Source organism: Nestor notabilis, unplaced genomic scaffold, assembly GCF_000696875.1.
Source record: "Nestor notabilis isolate BGI_N333 unplaced genomic scaffold, ASM69687v1 scaffold35408, whole genome shotgun sequence".
NCBI lineage: Eukaryota > Metazoa > Chordata > Aves > Psittaciformes > Psittacidae > Nestor > Nestor notabilis.
This window is the reverse complement of record NW_009942074.1, coordinates 1-14,686: the sequence shown is the minus strand read 5'-3', so window position 1 is coordinate 14,686 and position 14,686 is coordinate 1. Positions and strand designations below refer to the sequence as shown.

Below are 14,686 nucleotides of genomic sequence, written 5' to 3'. Positions count from 1 at the left end.
TTTCCCTAACACCTACCACTGCATGTTTTGCATTTTAATTGCCATAAGCAAGATGTATTAACAATTCAGATCAGGTATAAATACTTAACAATTTGCAATAGGATACTGAGCAACTAGTAATACATTACACCTACAGTTAAGTTCCTCTAAGTAACAAGACAATACAAGACCATGTGTAAACAAAAAGTTTTAGTTCACACATAAACTAGAACTACAGATGATCTTTGGAAAACAGCATCAGAAGATTTATTTCACAAAAGGCCTTTAATAACCAAACCAAAAGCTCTTGAATACACACAGAAGCTGTTTCAGTTTCCACCATACACCTTACCACAAATACTTAAAGCCAGCAGTGCTGCTGTAATAACACCAAGAAGCTGTTTCAGAAAACCCATCGTGCAAACTTGGAAATTCATGCCCGTTTAATGAAGCTACATGTTTACTGTGGAACTGTAGCTGTGACAGCAGAGAGCTCAGCACACTAATTGCTCAAATATTTTGCTCCTCTGCTTCACCAAAGGGTACCAGGCAATTAAGTGCACTGGAAGAACTCTACCATTACTTCAGTGTGGCTTAAAAAAAACCCAGTCTCTGAAGTACCATGGTCTGAAAGCCACAGTTTACCTTCTTCTGAGAAAGAAGAAAACGCTTTCCTTTCCAGAGTCACTCAACTACATAGGTCAGAAACACATATGTAAACCTAAAGTATGCCTCAAAGCTTCCCAACTTATTTTATACTATTGAAATAAATATCCTGAAAGAGAGAATAAAAAATTTGGCTGCTTGCATTTACCACTAACAACAAAATCACTGATGCTGGAGCTTTACCACTTACTCTGACAGCATCAGGATACTGTTGCTAGAAGTAAACGTTTATAGTGAGAATCTTGCAGATCTGCATAATATTTATCAAGTTCAATGGCATTTCCCTGAAAGCGTACTGTTAAATTTAACACCTACAGAGCCATGCTGCCGCAACGCATGAGACAGGGACCACTCAGTTTGACAGGTACAACTGGTACTACCTTCAAGTCATCTGAAATTGTTAAACAGGTTAAAAGAATAGCTCTGCCCCCAGCAGAGTCCAGGCTTTGGGGTTTTCTCAGGGTTTTGCTGTTTTACATCTGAACCTTTTAAGACTTGATAGTCCTCCCTGAACACAAGCCCTCTGCTTTCTCTAAGCTGCAAGATGTGCATTGATAAGCTCTAGCACAAGTTCCTAACTTGCTGAAAGAGATGATGTAAGTGCTGCTTCTAGAGTGAAGAACAGACTGACACAACATAAAACCAAAAGTAAATCACCTTGTGATACCCAAGGGTCCATCAGGTAAGCTGTGCTTGGGGAGCAAGTTGTCTTTAATATTTTAGTCATTACAAGTCTAAGGTTGATGCCTTCCAACTCCTTAACATCTTTTCATTTAAAGCACACCCCCAATTAGAAAAAACCTGGCATATTTCTGAGCAGTTCCATGAACACATTTTTCCCAGTCCTTTACAACTCCTGACATCCTTCCAGTACTGACTGCATTAACTTTAAATAGGATTTTTCCCCCTGATTAAAACAAAACTGTTCTCATATGATTTCTTCTAAATGTGGCTACCACCATTACTGAAGATTTAAAAGGTTATATGAACAATAATTCAGTGAGAGAGCACCTGCTTCAGCCAGATTTTCCATCTAAATTCAGCTTCTCACATTACTGCATTAAAAAAGGCAGCATTTGGTTGGGTTTCTTTTTTCTCTTTTTAGTAACAGAAGTAACAGCTTACCAAACAGAAGTTCTCAGTTGCTATAATCTATTAAAAATACACAGCAGGTAAAATTCATTCTAACAAAATTATAACATCCTTTTCCCCACAATAAACCAAACAACTTGGCCAAGAATTAAAAAACTACATCTTCTGGATTATCTTAGCAGCAGGTTGTGTTCCACAGGCTGCAAACCTAGAAAGGAAGTGATCAGCTTGCATCCAGGTGGGAGCTGTAACACCACACCACTGCAGTTAAATTAGGATCTTCATAAACATCACACCTTCATGACTTATGATATGCAAGTTAGATGGAAGTTTGTTAAAACACAGTCTTCAATACACATGGATTTTAATGAAAATGTCTACCTGAATTTCAGAGTGCATCATAACTAAAAGCAATTTATCTGGAAAACATACCTATGCACAAAGTTATGTTTATGCATTACAGCAAGTCCAGCAGCAATCTCACATGCCATTCTCTGCAGCAGCATTATTTGTGAGTCTCCTTTAATGCGTTCCTCCTCATTGCAGATGTAAGTTTTTAGGTCACCCTGTAAAAAAGAAGTTGAAAATACTGATCAGCCTTGGATGTTAGCTCAATCTGAAAAATACTTAAAAGAAATAACTAACCACATTACTTACTAACCACATTTGTGCTTAATAAAAAAATCTCTTCAGGTTTCCAGTCTCCATAAGGACTCTTACAGAAGTCATCTAAGGCATGTGGTATTGTCCTTTTAAGGGTTTTTAATCAAATCATTTAGTCATCAACATTCTAGATCAGACTGCCACATAAAACCTGTCATACCATAACATTTTCCATTAAAAACAGTTTAATGAGCTTCTGCTTTTAAATGAGATGAGTTTTCAGCAAAGCTGACTGGGGGTGGAAGGGAGAGACCAGAGAAAAGGGTTTCAGATATTGCCAGCTCACCAGAACTTTAGATGTAAAAAGCATGGCAATACACCCTGCTCCAGTCAAAGCATTCAGAGGATGGCAGCAGTTTTACTGAACCTAGGCAAAGCTGTGCAACAGACACACAGCCACTGAGGCCACAGAAAATGAACAGCTTTGAAACAGAAAATAACTGAGAACTGTCTAACATTCAGGAAGACTACAGTAAGTGAATCCAAGCAAGGGAAGACAAGTTTCTCATGCCATTATTGTTTCGACTTTCACAGTTGGACTTTTAACCCAGCACTCCTGTATTTGTTATCTAAAATACAGACTTTCTGTAAGTTTAGCAAATTATTTCCAAGGACATTTTTGTATTGAGACTGCATAACATACTACATCACAATTTGCTGCACCAGTGTAACATTCTGGGCTCTAACTGTCCATGTCCACTGCCTGCCTAGATCTTGGGCCAGGAAAGAGACTGAAGGGGAGCCTTGATACTGACCAGAAAAGGTGGCAATCTTTGCACTTTGGCTAAAAAGACTGAAGATCACTAAACTTCCTGCTTCTCTAGTACTCACGTACATTATGGAGCTAGAACTGAAGCACTTCATTCTTCCTTAACATGGTTAACTGGGAATGCCAATTTACAATTCTAGTAGTTCAAGCAGTAGATGTCTGTGTGGTGCATTAAAATCTAAGAGGGCAGTGGTGACTGGGTGGACAGTCACAAACCTGGGTTGTATTGAATAACATATGAAGTAATGGGCCAGACATACTACTTCAAAGACACTACTACTATGTAAAACAACTTAATTTTATTTTTCTAGACATCAACAAATTCTACAGTACACTCAAGCAGCTATTCTGCCTTCACCTGTTTTATATACACCCACTTATACTGTAAGAAGCTATACCACCTTGTGAGAGAGCATGCATAACTTCTAATACTTTAATGTTGTAGGAGCCTTCCTTACATTCTCTTTATACAGTTTTTAGCTACTAATTAGGTAACATTTATCTATTTGCATCCTACAGAATTACACTTCTAAAAATGTTTCCTGAAAGATTACAATTACAGCTTGAATGTGTTACCAGCTCATATATATATGTATAAACATTATATACAAACAGACGGAGCCCTTTCTACCTTGCCAGAGCAGATTTACTACAGCAGAATTCCAAAGAACTACAAAACAGAGTCCATAACACACAGGTTCCCAACTGCAGAGCTGAAGGAACCCAACTGAGTACAAACCACGCAGCTTCACTGACTGTAGGTGGCAGCAAGAGCCCGAAGTAAACCAAAACTCACCAGAATTGTCATTCATTAATACAGCAACTGGTTACTTGGGGTTTGTCCCAGTTGGATTAAGTTCCTATGATGCCTGAAATGCACCAAGGAATTGCTTTTTAATTTTTAACCACGTTAGTAACAGCAGCGCTGTGTGGCATCCCTTATTTACTAAATAATTCATGTAGGCACTCATTTTTGTAGGAAATACAACATTTATTAAATCCAGCACCTTGAAACATACTGGTTTTATTTTTTCCCATTCTAACTAAGGCTACAATCAAGGTTAAAAATACAAAACAGGTTTTTTTGTGGTATTGCTTTAAAAGGACACTGCTTATACCAAACCGGGGGGAACCCATGAATACACTCTGGCTGGACAGAGTGACCTGGACAGGCTGGAAGAAGGGTGCAACATGAACCTTAAGAAACTCTGGAAGGACAAATGCAAAGTCTTGCACCTGGGAAGGAAAAATCCCTTGCAACAGGACTGACCAGCTGGGCAGCAGCTCTGCAAGAAGGGACCTAGGGATCTTGGCAGACAGCAAGCGAACTCGGTAGATAGTGTGCCAACACCTACATAAGATCTCAGTAACCATGCCTGAGGAAGGCTCCTCTTTCTCTCCAACTTTCTCTGTCACTTCACTTCTTCCCTATTCTCACAGGACTCCACAAATAACTAGTTTGCCTTTCCTCCCATCCTACTCTGTTCAATTCAGGATCAGTTCAGCCATCTTTATAAGTCTTAACATGCTTTTTCTCAGCAACAGCCACTAGCCGGAGGCATATTTACATACAGCACTCCTCTGCAGTTTTGTCTGTGTAAATTCCTCATTTGCTTCATATGAACACCCAAACAAATAGCTGACACAACTTTGTAAACCAGCAGGTACTGATGATAGGGTTTTAGAAGTGTAAAGAGGTTACCACATCTACTGAATACTTGCTACCAAGTTGGAAAGCTACCTGCCAAGTCACACAATACCACATAATTGCCCCTTTTTGAAGTTCTTCGATAACTAAAACACCAACCAGCCTCCGCCCTCCAACACTGCTTCACAGTGTGGATACCCGCAGTCACTGCCATTAAACTGCCTAAAACTGGTGCATGGTATAGAGCACCTGCACCATCAGACAGTTGTTTAAGCATCTCTATGTTTAAGAAATATTAAACAGATCTGAGAGCACAGAGATTATTTCTGAAGTTGTCCTGGATTGTCAAACACCCCTCCCCCTTTTTCCCAAACCACACACCACTGATACATCTACTGTTTGCGTCATATCAATATTGACTGATTATTAAACAGAGCTGCTGGTTATGAAGTTTTCATTGCAAAGATTTTATTTTTTTTTTATTTGAAGATAATGTTTTCAAGTGGCAGTAATTTGAAAATGGCTACACAAAAGAAATAACCAACCACTTCAAGCAGGCACCTTCAACTAACACCCCTAAAGGAAGCTACAGGGCATTCCAAGCAAATACTGCATCCTGCTGATGTCATCTGCTCAGGGAATTGCAAGACTTGAAGAATTTCTGTAAGAATTTGATAGGCAAATCAGCCTCACAATATACATGCTACTTCCACATCTGAATAGCTTTCCTTTCCTCATACATTATGTCAATCCACTAGAGGATTTGCTGTGCTGACAAAATGCTGGCCACATAGGGCTGAGTAATAAATTAAAGTTAATAAGCCAGCTACGACTATTTTTAACATGGCATCATTCCACAGTGTTTAACAGTGAACAGTTAACTATTCATAGAAGACTGCACCAACATATTGAGCAAACTAATACAGGGAAGGGGGAAGTGTAAGAACTTACTGAGCATTTCTTTTTATATTTACAATTTTTTAAACAATTTTAACACCAGCAAAGGAAAATTAGCTTAAAACACTTCTCTGCAACCTACCTCTATTGCTTCTTGCCAAGCTCTGCCAAGCAAGGAACATGGATCAACTCAGATTACATTACAAAATCAGCTAAATATTAGGGAATACAGTTGCTGTATATGCAACCAAACCATCTCAAGTAACAGAAATGCCTAAGTAGTTTATAGGGCCATGAAAACAATTAAGATAGCCTGCATGACATTCAGCGTTGCTACCATGGCAGTTAGCTCTAGTATCTCTGCACTACAGTTTCCAGTGCCTCTGATCATGAACTTTCAGTGCCAAGGAACCTGGGAACTGATAATCCAACAGCATTGCCTGAGCAGCCAAGACAAGGTCAAGTGGCCCTAAAAAGGCTACAAATCCCAGTAAGAGCAGTTGAAAGAGGGCTACAAATTTGAAAGAGCGTGCAGAAAATGATCACTGTGCCCCCTAGACTATGCTGGTCAGTAAGCCAGCCACATTTTTCATTACTTAATATGCCAAACTTGCAAAATGAGGTCTGCATTGCCAAGAACCTCAAAAGAACTTGTCATCTGAAGACATTTAAATTTCCTATCCAATACAATTGACATATTCACCATCCTTTTCTTAATCACGTAAGTACAAGGGATTAAACCAACTTTATTCTTTGTTGTATATGCAACACTAGTAACACAAGGTAAAGAGCTTTACCACAGCATTATCCCACTGCTAACAAAACAGGACCGTGCTTCTTAGACTCTTGTGTGTTTTGGAAGCACCTCCATACCCTCTGATTTGCCCCATTTCAGAAAAATTAAAGTACAAAAGCAGCTCTCAGCTTTCAAGATCACCTACTTACAGCCTGAAAAACACAAGTAACCACCATCCCAGCCACAGTGATAAAAAGCAGCTTCTAGAATATCAGTGTACTGACACTCCACTAAAATCCTGTCTACTGAAAAAAAAAAAAAACCCCACAACTATCTAGTCATATCTTCTATTCCAAATGGTGCTGTCAGGCTTCCCTCACATTTTTTCCCTTCTTCATGTCTCTCCTCTCCCCTCACTCCAATAGTGCTACCTCCCACACTAGGCCCTGGGACTACAACAAGGATTAGTGACATAGAACAATACTGAGCTAACTTACTGCACTGTCTCAATCTCTGCATAAAACTCTTCAAATGAACACTGTTTTGTCTGCCTAGCCCCTGTATATTTGTGTGGACAGTGAATAAAATCCTATGATGTCTAGGAGATAGTCAGTTCCACCAAGTAAGAAGTCTAAGCCAGCCAGACTTTCAGAATGAAAGTCATGTTTAACTCACTATAATATATAATTTCCTAAAAACAAGTTTTAGTTCACTTGGAATAGAAATCAGCACAGACGTTTATTTTCCATTCCAAAGAAATTACCTAACTACATTCAAATTTATAAAACTACCACTTTGGCTGTCAAGCTTACCGCCTGCAGTTAAAGTGAAAATCTATTTTATCCCCTTAAGTAAAATCCTTTCCAGATTACTCTGCGGGATCATGACAATTTCTGGCATTAATCATCAGGCATCAAACAAGGATATTATTTTTTTCTTGTATACTTAAAGTAGGGCAATCTTTAAAAGTTACTCCATCTTCAAATCCAAAGTTGGATTAAATGGCATAACTATTCAAAACCATGGCAGCAATTAAATCTAATTTGGGTGTGTATGTGTTAAGACTATAAAATGCAATTCATTTTCAAGAGCCCTTTTAAAGAACCTCCAATTTAGTAGCAGGTTTAAAAAATGGTAAGTAGTATTCTGTTTCCACATACTGAAAGACTGTAAAAACCACTATCTGGTTAACCTTAGGCACCTAGTTTTTAAACTCTTAGCAAAACTGGAGCATTTCACTTCGATCAGTCACAGAAGAAGTTCAAGAATTTCTTCCATTTAGAAGAGAATGATTTTTATCAGCACTTCTGCCTCATTAATTTAACACAGCTAACAAATTTGAGCAAAAGAGCAGTAATAAAAAATACGGTTATTTAAGGTCACAGATTAACTGATGTTCCTCAAGAAAACTCAGACGTTCATGTTGACTCATTTAAATTGCTCAAGGCAACTGATGCAATAAGAACTTTGGTGCAATAGTTGCACACCTGAGTTTAAAGGAGAATTCGATAGTAGTAAAGCTGGTAAAAAAGGTTCTTGCTGAATTTTACGAACGTAAATCATCTTACTTCTCAAAGACTTATTTCTTAGGAACATAAATGCACTTCTGAGTTAATTTCTGTCTTGGCATTTTCCAAGGAATTCTGCTTTAAATGATATATAGATCACAAACTTTAAAAGCAGCCATTGAGCCAACGTTTAGACAGCCACCTGGAGTTCATTTGGTTTTTAATAATGAGTTGTGCTAAAATAAAGCAATTCAAGCCTTTCCAGATCATAGATCCATCACCATATCCAAATTTTAGTCTCTGAAGACTGTGTATAGCGGGCACAGTTCAAAGTTTCTCTAGACGCATACCACCCCCTTTCTTACAACATCCACATAAATTCCAACACATGCCCAGGAATGCGGTGACTGAGCGAGGATTTTTGTTGAACTATCCTTCCCATCCTCAGGACCTTTGTGGTGCTAACAGCAGAGCAGAAAGCAGTGAGAACACCCTTCACCTTACTTTTTGGTGTTCAGGAAGCATAATAAGGCAGTGCTTGGGAAGGGAATGAAAAGAAGGGTAAGTAAGTAGAAGAAAGAAGAATGCAGTAACAGAAAGATCAGGAAGAGACTAGGATGATACTGAAAATTCTTTGCTATTAGAATACACATTACTGATTCTGAAGCGAGCCTAGCATTGCATTTTAGCCCAAATCTGCACAGCATGGGCAAGATTTGAACACTCTGGAGGGAGGTATAAGAGCAGAAATTCTTTCCTGAATTTTCCTCAATTAACATTTTCATAGAAATGGTAATAAAAGCACATTAAGGTTGCACAGACAGCAAATAGAACTTAGGATGTGATGTGAGCATGTGCATGTGATACTGGACTGCAATGAAAAGCTTCCTTCCATGACCTCCTTTCCCCTCCAAGCTCCCTGTTACATGACGTAGGCAGACTGAAAGAGACTAGTAAAATCATTATCAGAGACAGAACAGCTATTTTCCTCTTCAGAACACTGCACAGCACCTAGAATTTAAATGATGATCCAAAAAGAATATAAACAAAGAATTACAATTGTGGTCTGTCTCTAAACCAGAAAAAGTCTTCCGAAATTCTGGTTATTCAAAAAAACTCTCCAGAAAGAAAAGAAGAATAATTTCATGAGCACAGGGCAGTAATTAAACTAAATACAATTTACATCAATGGAAAAACAACTGCAGCCTTTTGTATAAGTGCACTTACCAAGTCACAGAACTCAAAAACTAGGAGATAAGGAATGGCTTCCACACACTGCCCAATACACTGGAGAACGTTTGGATGCTGAAGAATGCTAGAGTGAAGAGAAAAAAAAAACCAACCAGTTAAAGCCAGAAAGATCACAGTACACATTATTTGCAATATAATACAACACACTGAAATCCCTACCAGAAGTTTCAACACACAACAGTGGAGGGGGGTGGCACAAACAGCAGGTGTGAGTATCCAAAGCCACAGATTCCATCTGCACCTTTGTATCTCCTTTGTATTGCTGCAGCATATCGCTGAGAGCAGCTGAAACTCAGAGGATCTCAAAACCACAATAGCCAGCACTGCCACAAGAAAGTCACACCCATCCACCCTTATACCAAAAATAAGCACATGCAACTGGTTTGTGAGCTACAGCAAGGAACCAATCTGACTAAAAGCTAAACCCTTTTTTTTTTTTGTTTTAGCCAGGTCAGTTCCCAGCCAGATCAGTCACTTCTAAATTGCTTCAAAAACACTTGTGCCAATGCAGCAGAGGGAATGAGATCTTTTTCTTCTGATAACTACCAACAATTTAAGCCTAAGTGCAAATATAACTAGGACATTAAAAAGCATTAAGAATAGAAAACTCTCTATGACCATTCACTTGTAGCATATTCAGGCAAGGTAAACCACACTGTGAGGTATGCCTAGTTAACTACAACAGGCCTCTCTCTTCCAGTCATCTACAATAGCCATTAACTTGTGGCAGTTAGCTCTTCAGAGAATTCTCATTATCCTAAAACACAGGAAGATAAATTACACTCCGTCTCATATACCAAATTCCTTTCTAGTATTCAAAAATTCAACCCCCCGGAATGAGTATCCTCCAAGCATAATACAAGAGAAAGAATGCTAAACAATCCTGCTTTAATTGGCATTTCCAGTCAGATCAATGATTTCTCAATTGTAGACTTCATCTGGACTGTAATTCAGGCAGGGTTTTTGGTGCACAAGCCTCCTGGCAAACTACCTGAGCCAAAGTAGTTTTTATCATTTATTTTTTTCAAAAAGGGAACTGTGAAGAAAATAATGTGTATCTGACAACAGACAAAGCATTGCCAGTTCCCCTGCTGCTAACAGGGAAGCCAAGTACAGATGTTAAACCTCAGTTCCCAGAGGCATGAAACTGGGCATAAGTTTAGTTTGCAGCATCGGGATTTTGTTCCAAACAGCTGCAGAAGAAAATCTGATAAACTAAATCAAGTGTTTTTTCAGTCATGAGCAATAACTACCAAACACATTTAAGCAAAGACCTTATTTTTATTTCTAAGCAAACTCAACTTTCGCTCACTTCGGATTAACTATTTTCCACTTTTTAAAGACAAGCATTTCTGTTATAAGGGAAGGCAACCAGAGACAATAACACTGACTAAAACAAACGTCCGTAAGTCACATACAGTAGTATGAAGTGTGTAATTTAACCAAGCTGTGAATCATTACTTACTAGTACGGTTCTCCATTTCTTATAAACTGTTCTTGCTCTTTGGGACCTGCACTTGCCTTCAACTCCTTTACTATTACCCTTGCTACACTAGTGCCTGTGTAGATCTCTCCAAGCAGAACCTGAAAAAAACAAACCAGAAACCCCAAGATAACCATTGTGTCTTTAACCAGAGGGGAAAAAACGTTGCAGTTCCCCTGCAAGAAAAATAAGAGCTAAAAACATGCTGCAAGGAAGATCTTTTTTTGTCAATACATGCAGAGCTTTGCCAATTGAACACCCATACTTAATAAATCTTGACAACTGATCTACACATCAAACTTCCAGAAAACATGTTTTCTAGTGAAGACCACTTATTTACTTAAGATTTTTCCTAGAAAGAATTGGTAATAACAGGAATGTATTAATTCAAATCCACAGAAGTGCCGACTTAGTAACTCTAGTCAGAAACTATGTATAAATTAAAGAACTGATCAGCGCTGTGATTAAAGCTAAATAGTGCATGCAAGGAAATACCCAATTTCAGTTTTTCTTACGTTATTACTTTTCTTTAGAGTACTATTATAAAGGAAATAGTCACCTTGTCAGTTAGGAATAAGACTCAAACTGCAGTACAATATCAAAAGATAACTTCTCACCTTTCCAAACCAGCCATTTCCAATTTCCTGGATGTAGTTTAGACTCTGACGTGCAACTTGAGACTTCGATCCATCTGTCACACACAATGAAACAAATACAACACGTATCATACCACTCAGATGGCCAAAGTTACCAAGTGTTGAGGAAATAGTGCAAGCTCCTACAATATTTATTCCCAATTACAGGAATACATTCAGACCAAACAACAAAACCTAGTTAGACATACATGAAGTACAAAGGAAATGTGACAATAGCACTCGCGTGAAACTTTTATCAACTGCAGCTTCTAAACCATACTAAAGTATACCCCCTACAAACACAGTGATTCTCCTTACAAAATGCAAACTTTCAGGTTTTTAACATATTCTGTAAGAAAGAAAAAAAGGCTGAGTTTTAATTCCAATATAAAAGCCTATCAAACCCTGTAGTTAGATAAGGCAAATAACCTAAAGTGTCCTATGCCAATAAAAACACAAAAACCAAGACAACACTCACTGCTTGTATATCTTAACATTTATAGTTATATGCAGAGTTACCATTTTAAGAGAAAGGGTTTGACTGCTTTATTTTTCAGCCCAACTGCCCTACTTATAGATACCATCTGGAAGGAGGACATTTTCCAACTAAAAATACCTCATGTAAAGAGCCCAGAGAGGGAAAGGACAGAAAACAAGACCCAGATCTTGACAGAGGATGGACAGTAACACTGGCAGACACTATGTAACAGAGGAGATTCAGCAGCGTTTATCCCTCTGCTGCCTGATTAGTTAGGAACATTAATAAATATATGAATACAACAACTTCCTATCACTACTACTTGTCTAACTGAGAATTCTAGCACATTTTTATGTCCACAAACTACATTTACACCAGTATCATTTTACTGGAACAGCTATAGCTGTATAACACACTGTCAACGTGCTCCTAAGCATGGAGGAGGCTGTGTTAGTACAGCTACATTGTTACCAGTGTACCTTACCAAAGTACACTGCCTTATTTCTGGCAAAGTAACTTTAGTGACAGAAAGCATAGCTTTAACAACTATGGCAATGCAGAAGAGCTGACATTGAATTTTGCACAGATAAATTTTCCATCACTCATGAAAACACTGAGGAGTAAAATTTCTTTCTGCATTAAAGGCACACTGGCTGTTTCTTGGAATCTGTAGGTACAGAAATTTTACTAGAAGCTTCCCTGAACATCTTATAACTAAGCAACACACGCAACATATGCAAAAATGTGAAGTAGTATAAGAATGGCTACTTTAGACTAAATTGTCCTTGTAATATTTAAGATGCTTAAGTTTTCTCTTAGTAAACCTGTATTTTAAAGAATACATTCCAAGAAACCTTTCACACAGGGAAAAGAAATCTAGTGCTCTGTCTTAACAACAGCACATTTACAGCATGAAAAGTCTACAGCAACATTAAGAAAGCAATGCAGCTGAAAAGCACTGCAATGAAGTAGGAGTTTCACTCTTGCTTCCACTTGAGGCTAATGACTAAAATGCAATGGCAATGTAGCCATGAAGAAAACCACTGAAGAGCAGAAGTCATCAAGGTCCTAGATGACTTCAAATGTTTTATGTATATAGAGGCACAATGAAAGTACTCCAGAGAGGTTTATTTAAGCTAGTTTAATTCTCTCAAACTACCTTAAGTGGCAGCCTGCTGTAAATTAAGATTTTTGAAGTAATACTTCACATTTTATCCTGTATCCTACAAAATCTAACTCAGTTTATACATACGTAACAATTTGTTACACTGAAGTCAAACAATCAGCCACACTCCATTTTTGACACTGAAATTGCCTACTTTTGTTTTCTCATTAAAAACCAGTGTTTTACCTGAACGAGATGGAAACTGGGAGGGAGTTGGTAAAGCAATATTGGGAACTGAAAGAGTAAACACTTCTGCTGGAGACTGAACAGATGGAGTATCTTCTGCTGGAGGTGTAAAATCTATTTCATCATCAAAGTTATCTTCAAATTCCTGAAAAAAAAGAGATCTTAATAAACAAGCTGATCTTTGTCTTAAACTCAGTACTACTACATTTCTTTCAGTTTGAATGAGCAATGTGAAGGAGGCCTAGGTTTTTTCCAAGGACAGTAACAGATTTTGTTTTCTATTCCTTAGTTTCAACTCATTACTGCTTAAAAGAGATTAAAGTATCAAGTATTGCTTTTAACAAAAAGGGTGGCTTGTTGTTTTGTTATGGTTTCTTGGGGGAAGAGGGTTTGGTTGGTTGGTGGGTGGGTTTGGAATTTTTTTGTGTTTTGTTTTGGGTTTTGTTTTTCACTTTACATACTACCCCTGGCTTTGAATGAATTAGCATCCACTGCCCAGGCCAAGTCTTCTCCATTTAGAAATGAGAGCAAAACTCAATTCTAGGAACACCAGCAACCCATGTTCTAAAAGTAACTGTTCTCTGATGATAACAATTTCCCAAGGGTTTTGGCACAGTGGATATATATCTTCACTATTCTCAACCAACCGGAATGTCTTAAACCCTCCCAGCAGACTAAAACAGACAAATTAAAACAATACACAGAAAAACAACAAAAAGGATCTTCACAGCAACATTGTCACAAGGGTATACTTTTACTGCTGATCCTGAGAGCTTGTAATGACTTTGAACAGACATTAAAGTTCCTTACTGCAGCATGGACCAAGTACTGAAAATAAATGGTTGCAGCAAGACTCTGCAGCATGTAGAAATACAGTTGCTGGCTATTTCAGAAGAGAGAATGTACAGAGACACTGAAATGTCACTAACTGCAGTGCATTATCACAAATCATGAAGGAAGTATTCTGGATATCAGAATGTCACTTGTATATACATTTGTGACTTTGGATGCTTACCTTGAAATCTATCTCAGGGTCTTTACAGCAGGAAGCACAGTTTGCAAGCAGTATTATCAGTACTACTAGAGCACTTATAGACAGAATCACAAAAGATGAGGAAACTTCAGCTGTAGCTCCTTCTCCTAGAAATAAACATGTATACAGTATTAAATAAATATGTTTAGCATTTTAAGAAGTTCCTTCAAAGCATATTGTCCATTTGCATTTATTTAAAAGATGGAGTTTGAACATTTAACTCTGTGGATATGATCAAAAATAAGAGGAAACAGAACAGAAAAGACAGACTGGCAAAATACATCTATGCTGTACCACCTGCCTGAACCACTCTGGACTTACTTGATTCAAACTAAGAAGCCACAGCCAACACGATATACAGGAGTACGTTATGAACAAGGATAGTCTCAAGCCTCAGGATTCTGTTTAAGTCGACAAATTTATATGAATATCTAAACACAAATACTAGAAATCTGGCCTTTTTGAAGACGTCATCTACCTGGACTTGTGCAAGGCAT

At 38.0% G+C, this 14,686-nt stretch overlaps 1 protein-coding gene across 1 annotated transcript in view; it reads right to left on the bottom strand.

Annotated features, from left to right (window-relative positions):
• LMTK2 (lemur tyrosine kinase 2) overlaps positions 1–14,296 on the bottom strand; it is a gene marked incomplete at its 5' end in the record, with an annotated part of 24,384 nt that extends 10,088 nt beyond the window's left edge. Inside the window, 6 exons of the mRNA XM_010021209.1 lie at positions 2,170–2,303; positions 9,186–9,273; positions 10,675–10,793; positions 11,310–11,383; positions 13,157–13,301; positions 14,172–14,296. Of these exons, the coding sequence (XP_010019511.1) occupies positions 2,170–2,303; positions 9,186–9,273; positions 10,675–10,793; positions 11,310–11,383; positions 13,157–13,301; positions 14,172–14,296 (685 nt within the window). The remainder of the gene's footprint in view (positions 1–2,169; positions 2,304–9,185; positions 9,274–10,674; positions 10,794–11,309; positions 11,384–13,156; positions 13,302–14,171) is intronic.
• Positions 14,297–14,686: the final 390 nt, after the last annotated feature.